The following is a 14,693-nucleotide window of genomic DNA, read 5'->3' on the forward strand; positions in this document are numbered from 1 at the left end:
TTAAGAATCAGACACCTAACCGACTGAGCTACCTACGTGCCCCCCTAGGATAGTTCTTTTGTCCAAGATTGCTTAACTGAATTGCTTGTCCAATTTCTCTATAACTTCTGATCACTCCATGGTTTTGGTGAGGCAAAGATCAAAGGACAGGGTCAAAATATCCTTAAGGAATGATTGTTATTATTCTTTTAAGCATAATAATGGTATCATGATTAAGGTTTTTTTCTTTTAGACATACTATTTTTTTTAATTTTAATGTTTATTTATTTTTGAGAGAGTACAAATGGGGGAGGATCAGGGAGAGGGGGACAGAGGACCCAAAGCTGGCACTGCACTGACAGCAGTGAGCCTAATGTGGGGCTTGAACTCATGAACGGGGAGATCATGAGCTGAGCCAAAGTCAGAAGCTTAACTGATTGAGCCACTCAAGGGCCTCTAGAGATACTAAACTATTAATGAGTGAAATAATGTGATATCTAGAATGCACTTCAAAATAATATGGCGGGGCACCTGGCTGGTGCCATGATCTTGGGATCATGAGTTCAGGCCCCATGTTGGGCATAGAGTTTACTTAAAAAAAACCCCAACATATATATATATATATATATATATATATATATATATATACATATATATACACATATGTGTATGTATATATATACGTATATATGTATATGTATATATATATACATATATATACATATATATATATGGAAATGAATGGGATTATATATGAAACAAGATTAGCCATGAGTTTATAATTGTCAACCTGGTGACGGGTTTATGAGGGTTCATTATATCATGCTGTCTATTTTTATATATATCTGAAATTTTACATCTTGAAAAGGTAAAATAATAACAATTATTTTTTTAAAGTTTATTTATTTATTTTCAGAGACAGAGAAAGTGCAAGTGGGGGAGGGGCAGAGAGAGAGATAGAATCCCAAGCAGGTTCCATGCTGTCAGCACAGAGCCCCACATGGTGCTCGATTTCACAAACTGTGAGATCATGACCTGACCTGAAAACAAGAGTCAGATGCTTAACCAACCGAGCCACCCAGGTGCCCCAACATAATTTTTTTTTTTTAAGTCTTTGAAATCAAAAGTCAGGGTCAAAATGTGTTTGTTTTTTGTCTTTATCCACAGCTACAAAAATGAAATCCGAGTTCTCTCCTATGTTCTCAAGGTCCTGGTCTGATTCCTACTTGTCTTTCTGATCTTGTCTACTTCTTTCCTCTTCTGGGCTATTCAGAGAATAAAATGCGAATGGTGTTCCCTAGACCAGTGTAGTCGATAACACACCGTGCTGGAAGAAGCTGTAGGAAAAGGGGCATTTGCACTGTTAGTGGGTGTGCAAAGTGGTACAAATGCAACGGAGAGTGATGCGATCATATTGGTTAAAATGTGAATGTACATTCCCTGTCTGCCTGGACCTTCTTTCATTTCCTGGGACACAGCAAGCATTTTCCTGCCTCAGGGCCTTTGCAGTTATTCCTTAATCTGGAATCCCTTGGCTACTCAAGTCTTAGCTTAAATGTCATTCATTCCTCAGAAATGTTTTCCCTTACCACCCTCACTAATATAGTCGTTCATATTTTAACCATCTCAATACTTTTATTGCTCTCAGAGCTTTGTCACCTTTTTTCTGTGTCTTTTACCAGAATACAAACTCCATGATCTCAGGGATTGTTTGTCCTGGTCATTGTGTCTGGTACATAGAAGGCACTCAATAAATATTTGCTGAATGAATTATAATTCTAGCCTTTTTTAAGGTCTGCTTTAAATCACCTCCTTCATAAAGCCTTTTTTGAGTCCTCTTGGTGAGAATCTTTTTACTCTACTAGGTTTACAAACAGACATAAAGGGGAAGCTGGCCTGTTTTACTTTTCTCATGGTCTATTGTAGTGACATCTAGAATAAATCTGGTATGTCCTTTTGTATTTTTTCTTTTCTTTTTTGTTTATTTATTTCGAGAGAGAGACTGAGCGAGCGCAAGCTGGGGAGGAGCTGAGAGTGAGGGAGACAGAGAATCCCAAGCAGACTCTGCACTGATTGAGCCCTGGTGCGGGGCTCAATCTCTTGAACCATGAGACCATGACCTGAGGCAAAATCAAGAGTCAGATGCCTAACTGACTGAGCCACCTAGGTGCCCTGTATTGTTTCTTTATGTTAACATTTTGCAAATTATTTTTCTATCTAAATTTTAAAAGGTTTCAGATTACGAAGTGCTGCTTCTAAACATGTTTTCTACGTCCAGGTTGAGAGTTTCACCTTTTTTAATAGTCTTTGTTTCTATGGCCTCCCAGCGTTCATGACACATGAGGATGTCATGATGCTGAGATGAAGAATGACTGGTTTAGTGGGACTTGCCCTCATTGACATGTCCATGCTTTGGGGAAATGCAGGTACACAAATTAATCAGCTAAAATCTCCTACAGTGTGTCTCTTGCCAGTTGGGTCATGGTTCTCTTTGAAATGGGGCTTTGATTCACATAACTTATATACCTGAAAGCACTCTTGTCACCATTTGCTAATTGCTTCCTATCAAATATGAACATATAGCAATGTGCATTTGCCTATAAACAGAGGACACTTTAATTCTCTAAGTTTTAACGTGTGTGGTGATTGTCACACCTAAAACTAATGTAACACTGTATATTAACTATGCTGGAATTAAAATAAAATTAAAAAGTAATATTTTAAAAAGAAAAAAAATTATGCTCATTGTGAACAGATTTTAGAAGACATTTTGTCCTCTTCCCAATAGCAGTATTTTTGGAGTGGTTCTTCCAGTCAGCTTATTTGCAGAATTGTTTAACACTAATTTTACTGCAGCAATTGAAACAAATGTTTCCATTTTGAAAATGTCTGCTGGAAAAATAAAGATCTGCAATTCAAATGAATGGGGAGGTTGTTACATTGTGGTAAGATGGATGTTTATACTTACATTTTTTTTTCAAGAAACATCATCCAAAAAATTCATTATTAAAAGTTTCCTGGATGGATGTAGCAGGTTCTATATAAGTCTTCATGGATTATGATTGATAGCATAGATATCCTAATTCTCCAATCTCAAAAGACAAGTGTTTATTAAGACGGATCTATCATTTCAGCAACTGAAAAGAAAGTGCATAGAACCATAACACATCACTCCACAACAAGTTAAGCACATAACACGGTTTTATTTCTGTTTGGAAAAATTATAACTCAAGAAAAGTTTTCATACATCCCTCCCAAGAGAGTCTGTATTTTAAAGGATTGCTACAGAAATAAAACTTGATCTCAATTTAGTGTGTAATTACATAATAACAGATTTTAAAGATTCTAAATACAGGAGTCTATGAGCTCAAGGTTATAGCAGTTAGTACTACCTATTTGTATTAAATCAGTGTTTATCAATGTGATTCTGATTTCTGGGCAATTTTGTTGGCTTTTGAAATATTCATTTTATTTTATTTTATTTTTATTTTTCCAGGTTCATAATTTATCGTACAAATTGAGTATCACATGATGAGTTGACATTAGTTTCTCCAGGCATGGGAACTTTAAAATCTGTTTATGTTGCTTTCACAGCTGGTGTTTTTTTAGACCTTAACTTGAAGTACAAGACCATCAAAGCGATGCCTCCATATGTGGCCAGTACACAATTCATTCTACCTGTGAGAGTGTAAGAGTTGAAATATTTTTTGATACCAGTGAATTGGAATTGGGCATCAGTTTCTGGTCCTGCCATGATTTCAATCTTGCAAAAGACACCAATTCCGCTGGCTCGAAATATTCATTTTAAAAATAACTGATTTACTCAGCTGATTAAATATTAAGCAGTGTGATATCACACAATAATAAATATTTTAAAAGGTAAAAATGAACCAAAAGTGGATTCTTCGAACAAGAGAGGTTAATTTATTTCATGTTTACTGACTGTTACTGGACATAGCACAAACCAAACCCCTGTGCCTCCTCTTGCTGTCCTTGTCTAATTTGAGAATTCCAAAGCTGTAAACCTGGAAAAGACCTTCCAGAGACCCTTTGATTTCCCTCCCTGGCTTCATGAAGAAGAAAAACCCAAACCCTCCAGGCAACCAACCCCACTCATGCTCTTCCTGAACACCTCAAGGATAGAGACAACCTTTCTTTACAAAAGGAAACTATGCTTTGGTATCAAGCAACAGTAATGGTTACATGAGATACCTACGTTCCTCACCACGGCAATATCTTACACATGCAGCGTCACCTCTCCATTTCTCACAGAAGCCTTATGAATTAGCTATTTATTAGGTCTGTTTTATAGAGAAACTCAGGCCAGAGAGTAATTTAGTCAAGGTCACACTTCTGCTAAGTGGCTGATCCAAGATACATACACCCAAGTTATCTCTTTCATTAACTCAGCTGCCTCTCAAAGGCAGCGTTTACATTTACCTACATAAAGGGAAGTAATAAAATCAGTAAACATAAGCTTAAACCTATGTTTTAGGAAAAGAGTTTCCTTGTACAATATAAATTAATAATTAGATAATCACACCAGATACCTCTTATTAAGAGTATATTCCATATTGAAAGATTCAGAACCTCAAATCTGGCCTGTTTTAAATCAAATATCCCGGTGCGGAATAAAGAGACTACAAATCCCCAAGACTTCTTTGTCATCAGTAGATCAACTCATAATTTAGCAAGCGGGCGCGCACACACAGGCGCGCGCGCGCGAACACCTTGTGAGGATAAAGTTCCAGGTCTTTCTTTGGGCGTCAGTCTCCAGACTTCAAGTATCTCAAATGTGTGTGGGACTAAGGAAAAGAATAGCTGAATCACGGCTAAAAGCGAATCCTCCCAATTAAAAATCTATAAAAAAAAAAAAAAAAAAAAAAAAAAAAGAGAGACAATTAGGCATTCCATCAGCCTTTTACCCTCGACAGCTCTTCTCTCCAAGCCAACCCAACCTACTTCCCTCCTCTTTGCCCCCACCAAACTGGGAAATAAATCCGAAGGCCAGAGGTAGAAGGGGCCTCAGCCTGGCCGGGGCTCCACTTTATTCTGAAGCCTATCGGGGCCCGGAATCCATGGGTACCAACGGGTCCCCGCTGTTGGCCGGGAGAAGCGGGGAGAGCTCAATTTGTGAGCAAGAGCAGAGGTGAACAGAGCCGGAGTTCATGAGGTGCCTGAACAGGCAAACGAGGGTCTAGGTAATGGGAGACCAAGGTTCCAGAGGCAACCAGAGAGCGAGAACGGGAGCAAGCTAGCCCTCCCGCCACTCGGTACCGCCAAACCGCAGAGCCAGCGCGCCCGCTAAGCGGAAGGCAGCGCGGCTCAGGGCCCGGCCCAGGCCTGCGCATGCGCCGCAGCTCCTCTCCTCTCCCGGCCCCCCTCCCTCCCTCCCTCCCTCCCTCATCCCGGCGGGTCTGGGGCGGCGGCGGCGGCGGCGGCGGCTGCGGCGGCGGCGGCGGCGCGGTGACGTCAGGGCGTTGGGGCAGCTCCTGTGACAGACGGAGCTGGAGCGGCGGGGCGGCGGCGGAGTCCGGCGGCTGAGATAGCGAGTGAGCGAGCGAACGAGCAGCGATCCCGGGGCTCAAGAAGCGAGAAAGAGAAGGAGGAGCGCTCGGGCGCGAGCGAGAGGAACCGCGAGCGCCAGGCTTGGGCTCGAGCCCCAGAACGGCTGAGGAGCCCGCCCGCTCCCCTCCCCTCCCCCTCCCCGGGACCGGGCCCAGCGCGCCATCCTCCCCCTCCCTCCTTCCCTCCCTCCCTCCTTCCTCCCTTCCCTCTCCCTCTCCCCCTCCCCCGCCGGTGGATGGGAGTGAAGGACGGAAGAGGCCCTGCGGAGGCGGCGGTGCAGCGCTCCGGTAAGGCGGCGAGGGTCTGCGCTCTCCCTTCTGTCTTCTCCTCCGCGCTCAGGCTGCTGCGGGCCGGGCCGGGCGGCCTGACGAGGTGGCTGCGCCGGTCCCCTCCCTCCCATTCTCCCCTCCCCCTGCCGCCGCCTCCTCCTTCTTCTTCTCCTCTCCTCGCTCTCAAAATGGCGGCCGCGACGGCCGTTGAGTGAGAGACACGGGAGGAGGGGGGACAGGCCGGGGAGGGCGCTGTCCTCGCTCCCCTCCTCCCGGCCCGGGTTCGGGGGGTGCCGGGGCTGCCCCGACTCCACCCGCGGCCCTCCCCGGGAGGAGATCGCCCTCCTCCCTCAGTGACTTAGCAAGAAAAGTATTCTTGGGTAGGAAGGGCGTGGAGAGCAGGTCGCTCTCTGATCTTGGGGAAAGGGTTCGGCCCTCCTCTCCCTGGCCGCGGAAGGCGAGCACCGCAGTCCCCACCCCACCCGTGGTTGGCGGCTTGGGGACCGGGCTCAGCCCCGCGCGGCCTCGGCACCCATAGGCCTTCAGGCGTTCCGTCCCCCACCTGTCCTTAGGATGGGATTGACCTAAGGAGGCTGGCCCAGCCCTTCTCTGGTCCCTCTGTGCGGTGGTCCAGCCTCTACATCCACTAAAGAGGAGCGGCCGACCCACCGAACCATCCGCAGCATCCACCCACCAAATCAGGCAGGATTTTCTTTTCTGCCACTAGCTCCTGAAACGGGAGTTGCCTTTTGACGTTGTAACACAGCTTCGAGGCCCTCAGCCATTCCCCTTCATCTGTCTCCCCACTCCTTTAGGAAACGCAGTGTCTTCTTTAGTCTCCCAGCTGAGAAAATAGAGAATGTCTTTGAGGTGGTGGGCAGATTTTAACTCTCTCTCTAAACAGAGAAGAGAAAGAGGTTTTCAGTGTCTTAGATAAGAGAGAGCAGGGTGCCTTGGCTTTATTTGTTTTTCTGCTTTTCTTCAGTGACTTAGCAAGAAACTCCCTGGGAGGAGGGCAGGAGATTTTCTTTTGGGGTTGGGGTTTGAGTCCAGATTACATCAATCCTTTGGTTAAGAATTTGTACTTTTGAAGAAAAGAACCAGATTTGTGGTTTCATTCTCAATGGGCGATGTCATGCCAAGGTTCCCCCCCCCTCCCCTTTCCTTAAGAGGCAATCGGGAGAGAATAAAGATATTACTGTTGTTCTGACCTCTACCTTAACATGTAACCCTCGACATTCATAACGTTTTAAAGGGTAAACAAATTTGTGCCATTTTTGGAAATTCTATTTTTGTTGGTAGGTGGGTTGTTTTGTGTGAATTTCATTTTGAGTCTAGGGCGGAGGAGACATAGCTTGGGCCTTTAATACCAGTAATGTCATCCATCCCCTTTTGCCTCAGTAGTATTTACTTAAAATTTTTTTCTTCTTTCTTTTTATCCTTTTTTTTTTTTTTTTTTTTTTTTTCTCTCTTTTCTGCAGCAGGGCTTGATTGCTGCAGGGTTCAGCCTCTTATTCAAGAAAATTTCCTGCCTGGGTTATGTCGGCAGTGATATAATATTGACTGTATAAAAAGCTTTTACTTAAAAAATTCTGATTTGGTTCCAAGATATTAGCTAGCTTTTAATCTCTCATGGGTATCTTTCAGGACACAATTTTGCAAAATAACTGGCAATTGCAAATTGCAGTTTTTATTAAAGCAGAAGTGTAATCTGTATTTAGGGTGATTTATTCTTGTTCTATTATAAATGATCATTGTTTGAACTGTTCAGAAGGGGAGGATCTCTGAAAACAAATCTGAACTTGTTATTTTTTATAAATCAAAGGAAGGAACACAATTTCTCACACAATATTTCTGTGTATATTAATTTTGAGAAAGATTGCCCTGTTTTGGTACCCACTCCCTCCCCTTTTAAAAATGGGCTAATATTTGTGGATGCTGTGAACAGCCATTGAGCTGAGGAGACTGGGTGGAGTAAGAGAGCAGAAGCTGTGAAATGCTAGATTGCCCTTTCATAGCATTTTTCTCTTGCTTATGTTTTGTAAGGTTATTTGATACTATTTGGTGCTACAACAAAGGCATTTCTCTGTGGTAAATCTTAAAATCTGTTGTTTTTAGTTTCGACCATTTTTGCAAGGTGAGTGTTGAACGATTGGGGTAAAAAGCAATGCCCCTGCTCTTAAGCAGACACTTATTGTCTCTCTGTATTTGTGTGTATACATACACACATAACCCTTGTTAATGTTTTTTATTCTTTTAGTAAAGTAAGTGTAAGTTAATGAATGCCAGAAATATTTGGCGAGAAATAGTGGTAGAAAATATGGCAGAAATCTAAATGAGAATACTGTATATGTCTTCTTTTACTTTAGTTTGCACTGAAACATTAAATCTATGATTTTTCAAATAACATCACTGAGTAAAAAGGGATAAGATAATTTGTGTTAAAGCCTATTTATAAAGGCTTTCTTCTTGTGTTGTCCCTTGAAAGGGACCTTTTGTAAGGTACTACCATAAGAGAGGGTAGGTCGCTTTAACCTCTTGCATTGGGCATTCATGTGAATAGACATCTTCAGAGAATGTCACATTCATGTGGTAAATATGATTTTGATGAGCCTTAAGACTGTTTGTCAGTGTATGATATATTTTTATACTTTCGTTATTTTTAATGTGATTAGAAGGTAGAAGGGTTCATATGGTGAAGGATGGGTAAGGTTAAGGATGGTAATTCACTATGTTATGTGACATATTCCCATCCTAGTATTTTAAGGTATAAAAGCGCACTAAGAGTGGTGATTTTTCAGTAGACTATTAATTACTCAAGAGCGTAAAATAATTTAACTTAAATAAGAGAGCTGTAGCTCCAAATATGTATCTGTGAATATATGAATGTTTCTGATACATGTGATAGGATCTTTAGCTTAATTTAGAGATCAGTTTTTAAAATTCTTCATAATCCTGTATTTATAAAACTTTTATGAGATTGGGATAGATTTCTTTTTTCTTTTTCTTTTTCTTTTTTTTGTAGAATTATTTGGTATCTATTTTCCAGATGACTTTACTACATAAGAAATTTGGAGATGTTTCTGGAAGGGAAAAATCAGTACCACAATTTTTCATTTTATAGCTAGAACATCCATGTTTCATTGTATTTTTTTTTCAATGTAAATGTTTCCCTCCTATGTACTCAATAATACACATACATAGATAACATGCATATACGCCTTATGGCTCATATTGTAGGTACCCAGAAAAAAATAGGACCTTACTTTTTGTTTACATGTGGCTCCCCTTATTCACATCTTGTCATCTTAAACAAGTGATAGAAACTATATGGAAGTTGACAACATTAGTATGGATGTATCTTTAAAAAACTCTGGGCGAAACCTTAGGGCAATCAGAATGAATTTTCCAATTCTTTCCATTGAATTCTGCGGCAGTGAGTCACACACTCTTTTGCCAAAGAGACTTAAGGCCCAGTTGGTTTTGAACTGAGCTAGCCATGTCTGCTGTGGTCCTAAGAGAGATTTTTTAATTTGCTTTTAAGTCTCTGTTTTGAATATATCATGACAGGCAACCTGTTTTCGTATCATATATGTTGGAAAAAGAAATAGTTAAATTGAAATGGAAATTCTTTGCCACTGTTCTTAAGTCTTCTACAATAGGACTGTAATTGTTTTGTTTTTACATAAAATGTTGCTCTATTTAAAATAAAACTAATGGTATGCAGTGAGTTCTGAAAAGATAAAGGAAAACCTAGGCTGAAGATATTAAGCTGTAAAGTGAATCCTAGTTGCTGAAGGCCAAGTGTTTTGAGAAATCTGTACTTCATGAAGAAAGATACTATAATATAAGCCTAATAGTTAACTACAGTGAAGGCTTTTTGGATTACTTAGCTTTGTTGCTGGTTTGGCATGACACTTTCGGGTAGTTATTAAATAGAACTGTGTTTTATGTGTATAAATGCTATGTGTATAATTTTTAACTTTGCCATGGCAGTTAGAGTTAATTGATATTTGTGAAATGCTTTATACTCATTGGATGCGGGCATCATAAGTGCTTATTAGTTAGATTTATTGCTTTCTCTTTAAAAGATGGTGGCTTTTGGTTGAAACATACCTAGTTAGCATTGATGTGTGTATTCATTAAGGATACTTCTGGAAAGGTATCCTCTAAAGTTACTGTCATTTAACATTGCCAGAAACATTTCCCTCGAACTTTGTAAATATATTGAATGTAGTACTTATTTTCATTTGTTCTGTCAGCCACTTTTGGGCAGATTGGTATTCTTATGGATGAGAGAAGTAAAATTTAGAGAATGTCTTTCCCTAAGGTCGCATGTTGGGTTAGCAGCTAGAATGAAGTAAATATAAGCACTGAACCACTTGGGTGTTTATTGCCTTGCGTGATCAAAGAAACATTCCTTATTCCTTTGACAAAACGGACCCTTCTTATGTGTTTGTGAATTTCTTTTTTTTTGAAAATGGTGAAAATCCGTAGCATTTATTGTCTGCATCATATAAATTTGCATTTATTAACTTTCAGTCTTGTTAACTATTTTGCTTGCATAAGGCTTTAGGCATTTGAGTAGGGACTCCCAGAAATTGTCTACTACAGCTTTACAGTAGTATTAATAAGTAAATAAATACTTGGTGCATACATGCAGGTAGTATTAATAAGCAAATGTTAATTAAATAATATTTAATATTAAATATTTAAGTAAATATATAAGTAGTATTAATAAGTAAATACTTGTTCAATAGATTGAATGCAGGATTATGTAAAAGGAAATGTGCTGTGTTGTAGTTCTTTGTAATAGCTAACTTCCAGCGATCTTTCAGGAATTGAAGTGAAGGTGGGAGAGGTGTTTATCCTTCCTTTACAGAAATTTCATGTGTCCCACGGAACAGAGACATGTTCCTGACATACTTGTATCAGGGCCACAAAATTCTCAACTTAGTGAATTAACCCACCTGGGTACCTTACATTTGCATCTTGTAGTTACTTGTTCTTTGCATTTTGATTATCTTTGAGCTCTTATGTGTTGACAAGAGTTATTGACAGTTAACTAAGGCTGTTAATAACAAATTTTCTGAGAGACTGTCTTTTGATAGTCATAAAATTAAGTAAGAATCTGGGAAATTTCCAAAGACTTTAATTTTTAAAACCATACGAAAGTTTCGTGTTTATTAAGATTTTGCATATTGTTTAATCCACTTTTAGTCTCTGGCAAAGATAGAAGGATATGTTTTATGATTTTATTGCTCTGTATGCATAAGGCATATATTTTGTCTATTCATCTTTCTGTATTTGTTTTTATTTTATCAAAAATATGCTGACTGCAGGACACCTGGTTGGCTCAGTTGGAAGAGTGTGTGACTCTTGATCTTGGGCTCATGAGTTCGAGCCCCACATTGGGTGTAGAGATTACTTAAATGAGTAAATAAAATAAAAACTTTAAGAAAAATTATGCTGACTGCAAAAGAAGGGAAGGTGCAGATGAATCGGTGTTATTAATTATTTACCTTTTTTGGTTAATTTTTATTTTTTAAGGGTGGGGAAAGTTCTATACATTTGGTATTATCACAGAAAATAAATTAAGGTATTGACTAAACCGTATATGAATATTTTAGTAGTCCTAACTCCACAATTTGCCAGCTATGTGCTTTGAGTAGAAGCTTCGATTTCCTTTTCTATAAATGGATAATATTGACAGTATCTAACTCACAAAATAATGGCTACTGTTGTGAATGATGAATGGCCTGTAAACCCTTCATAACTATTTTTTTTTTATTTTTATTTTTTTAAAATTTTTTTTTCAACGTTTTTTATTTATTTTTGGGACAGAGAGAGACAGAGCATGAACGGGGGAGGGGCAGAGAGAGAGGGAGACACAGAATCGGAAACAGGCTCCAGGCTCCGAGCCATCAGCCCAGAGCCCGACGTGGGGCTCGAACTCACAGACCGCAAGATCGTGACCTGGCTGAAGTCGGACGCTTAACCGACTGCGCCACCCAGGCGCCCCAACTATTTTTATTGTTGGAGACCTTTTTTTAAGAAAGAGAATATAACATACAGTTTAATCAAGTAAACAGTCATTAATATATCAATATAGTAGCTTTTATAGTTGTAAGTATATTTCTTAAGAATTAGTATTGGGTTTTTTTTCCCCTTCTTTGGTATCCATTATGTGTATCTGAATCCTGTAATGGCTTCGAAGTTTCATAATAGGTAAAGAGTGCTATGTAAATCAATGCTAAGTGGAATACTTTTTTTTAAATGTAAAAAGCATGTTGCAAATGAGCATTTTATTTAAACTGAAATATGGTTTACATCTATTTTAACAATCAGTATTTTTGTTTGTACTGTTAAGTATTATTAATTTAAATAATCCCACATTTTTCCTATTTTTTTTTTTTTTAACAAAGTTTTTATTTTGGAATAATTTTAGATCTACAGACAAGTTGTAAAGATAGTGCAGAGAGTTCATACATCCCTGAGCCCGGTTTTCCCCATTGTTAATACCTTATGTTTTTGAGGTACATTTGTCAATCTTGGTAATTACTATTGGCTACACTCCAGACTTTATGTGGATTTGACTAGTTTTTCCATTAATGTACTCTTTCTGTTCCAGATCCAACCCAGGGTACCAAATTGCATTTGGTTATGTCACTCCAGTCTCTTCTGGTCTGTGACAGTTTCTCAGTGGTTCCTTGTTTTCCAGTACTATCTTGACAGTCTTGAGTAGTTCTGGTCAGGTATCCAGTAAAATGTCTCCCAAGCTGGGTTTGTCTGGTGTTTTTTCATTAGACTGGGGCTATAGGTTTTTGGAGGAAATACCACGGAGGTAAATGGCACTTCTCATCACATCATGTCAAAGGCTACATGATACTCACTAAACATCACTGGTGGTGTTAACCTTCATCATTTGGTTAATGTAGTGTGTGCCCATTTTCTCTACCCTAAACTTACTGTTTTTTCTTTTTCTTTATCCTTTGGAAGCTAGTCAAGTTCCATGTAGAGGGTGAGCAGTGTTTACATATGTTAATTGGAATTCTTCATCTCCTCTTCTCCATTTATTAAAAAATTTACATCTTTGGGGCGCCTGGGTGGCGCAGTCGGTTAAGCGTCCGACTTCAGCCAGGTCACGATCTCGCGGTCCGTGAGTTCGAGCCCCGCGTCAGGCTCTGGGCCGATGGCTCGGAGCCTGGAGCCTGTTTCCGATTCTGTGTCTCCCTCTCTCTGCCCCTCCCCCGTTCATGCTCTGTCTCTCTCTGTCCCAAAAATAAATAAAAAACGTTGGAAAAAAAAAAATTAAAAAAAAAAATTTACATCTTTGACTATCAGAAAAATTTTGTTTAGGATTTTAAATATTAAATAATCCTAAATTTTGCCTGGTTTCCTTTTTTTTTTTTTTAATGTCTATTTATTGAGAGAGAGAGAGAGAGAGAGAGAGAGACAGTGCAGTTGGGGGAGGGGCAGAGAGAGGGAGACAGAATTCAAAGCAGGCTCCAGGCTCTGAACTTACAAACCGCGAGATCATGACTTGAGCTGAAGTCAGACACTTAACCACCTGAGCCACTCAGGTGTCCTTGGGTTTCTATTTAAAAAGTATCCAGCACCATTACATATCTTTTTCTTCTAAATGTTTATCAATTTTTCTGTCCAGCAAACATTTATCTATATTGTATCCCAAGTGCTGAGGATACAAACATGATTGTCAGTCCCTGCCCTCAAAGATCTTAAAGTATATAAGTATATATTTAATATGCAAAGGTAGCACAATAGTGCTGTAATCAAAATATGTACTTGGTGTGATGAGAGTCCAGAATTTTCAAGGAAGTCTTCACAAAGATGTTGAACATTTTTGAAGAAACCTTGTCACATTGTTTGGGGTTCCAGGCAGAGGAAGTGATTTGTGCCCAGTCTCATGAGTATACCTTGGTTGGTGAGGAAAGGTCCCAAGTAGTTAAGTATGGCTGGAGTGATGGGTTAGTATAGAGGAGTTGATCTGGCCTGATGACATTGATCTGGCCTGTAAAGTAGGGTGTTAGATGGACCGTCTTCATCAGATGTAGGTTTTTATCTATTAAAAATGGAAATTTCCAGGCTCCATCGTAGACTTAAGCAATAAAAATTCCATGGGGAGCATCTGGGGTATCAGCATTTTCTTTTTTCTTTTTCTTTTTAATTTGGATTTTCAATAAGCTTCCTAGTTGATTGAGAACCACTGTTTCTGCTCTTGAACTGCCAGTGGAGGATTTTGTTATGGTAAGTGCCTTTCTTTAAAAAAAATTTTTTTTTTAATGTTTATTTATTTTTGAGAGAGAGAGACAGAGTGCGAGCAGGAGAGGAGCAGAGAGAGAGGGGGAGACACAGAATCCGAAGCAGGCTCCAGGCTCTGAGCTATCAGCACAGAGCCTGACAGGGGGCTCGAACTCACGGACCGCGAGATCATGACCTGAGCCAAAGTCGGCCGCTTAACCAACTGAGCCACCCAGGCACCCCTAAGTGCCTTTCTTTAAGAAAAGCTGCTGTCAGCAATGTGTAAGATGCAACTATGGAGTGGATGGAGGCAGACAGACCTGTGAGGAGACAGTTTAAGTGGCAGTGCAGATTGAAAGAGTAGATTTGAGAGAGATTCAGTCTGTTTAATATTAGTAACCAGTTAGATAATGGGAAGTGAGGAAGATGAGGGAAGTGAAGATTGAAGTATTTTGTTTTGATTTGGGTTATAGAGAGAATGTCAAGAAGGAACAAGGAAGAGTTGAGAGAGGATCTAGGTTGAGGAAGGTTTTTTTGTTATGGTTGCTTGTGTGTGTTTTAACTGGATAACTGTTAGGTGTACTGGAGACTTGAGTTCTAAAACCTTTGGTGTTT

The 14,693-nt window shown here is 39.9% G+C and overlaps 2 protein-coding genes and 1 long non-coding RNA gene across 3 annotated transcripts in view; 1 reads left to right on the top strand and 2 right to left on the bottom strand.

Moving 5' to 3' along the window:
* Positions 1-1,071: 1,071 nt before the first annotated feature.
* Positions 1,072-5,379, bottom strand: LOC131497726 (uncharacterized). The gene is made up of 3 exons (XR_009255108.1): positions 4,530-5,379; positions 2,948-3,116; positions 1,072-1,316 (listed from the first exon to the last, which is right to left on the bottom strand). It is a non-coding gene; the product is annotated as an uncharacterized LOC131497726 (long non-coding RNA).
* Positions 3,548-3,781, bottom strand: LOC131497725 (ATP synthase membrane subunit K, mitochondrial). Its single transcript, XM_058704269.1, has one exon. It carries the CDS (start codon positions 3,731-3,733, stop codon positions 3,557-3,559), a length of 177 nt encoding a protein of 58 aa, XP_058560252.1. The 5' UTR covers positions 3,734-3,781; the 3' UTR covers positions 3,548-3,556.
* Positions 5,380-5,503: 124 nt separating the features above from the next.
* Positions 5,504-14,693, top strand: part of PAFAH1B1 (platelet activating factor acetylhydrolase 1b regulatory subunit 1) — an 82,504-nt gene continuing 73,314 nt past the window's right edge. Inside the window, exon 1 of the mRNA XM_058704267.1 lies at positions 5,504-5,834. The gene's annotated coding sequence lies outside the window, so the exon portion shown is untranslated. The remainder of the gene's footprint in view (positions 5,835-14,693) is intronic.

The sequence above is a fragment of the Neofelis nebulosa genome, chromosome 16, assembly GCF_028018385.1.
Source record: "Neofelis nebulosa isolate mNeoNeb1 chromosome 16, mNeoNeb1.pri, whole genome shotgun sequence".
NCBI classification, from domain to species: domain Eukaryota; kingdom Metazoa; phylum Chordata; class Mammalia; order Carnivora; family Felidae; genus Neofelis; species Neofelis nebulosa.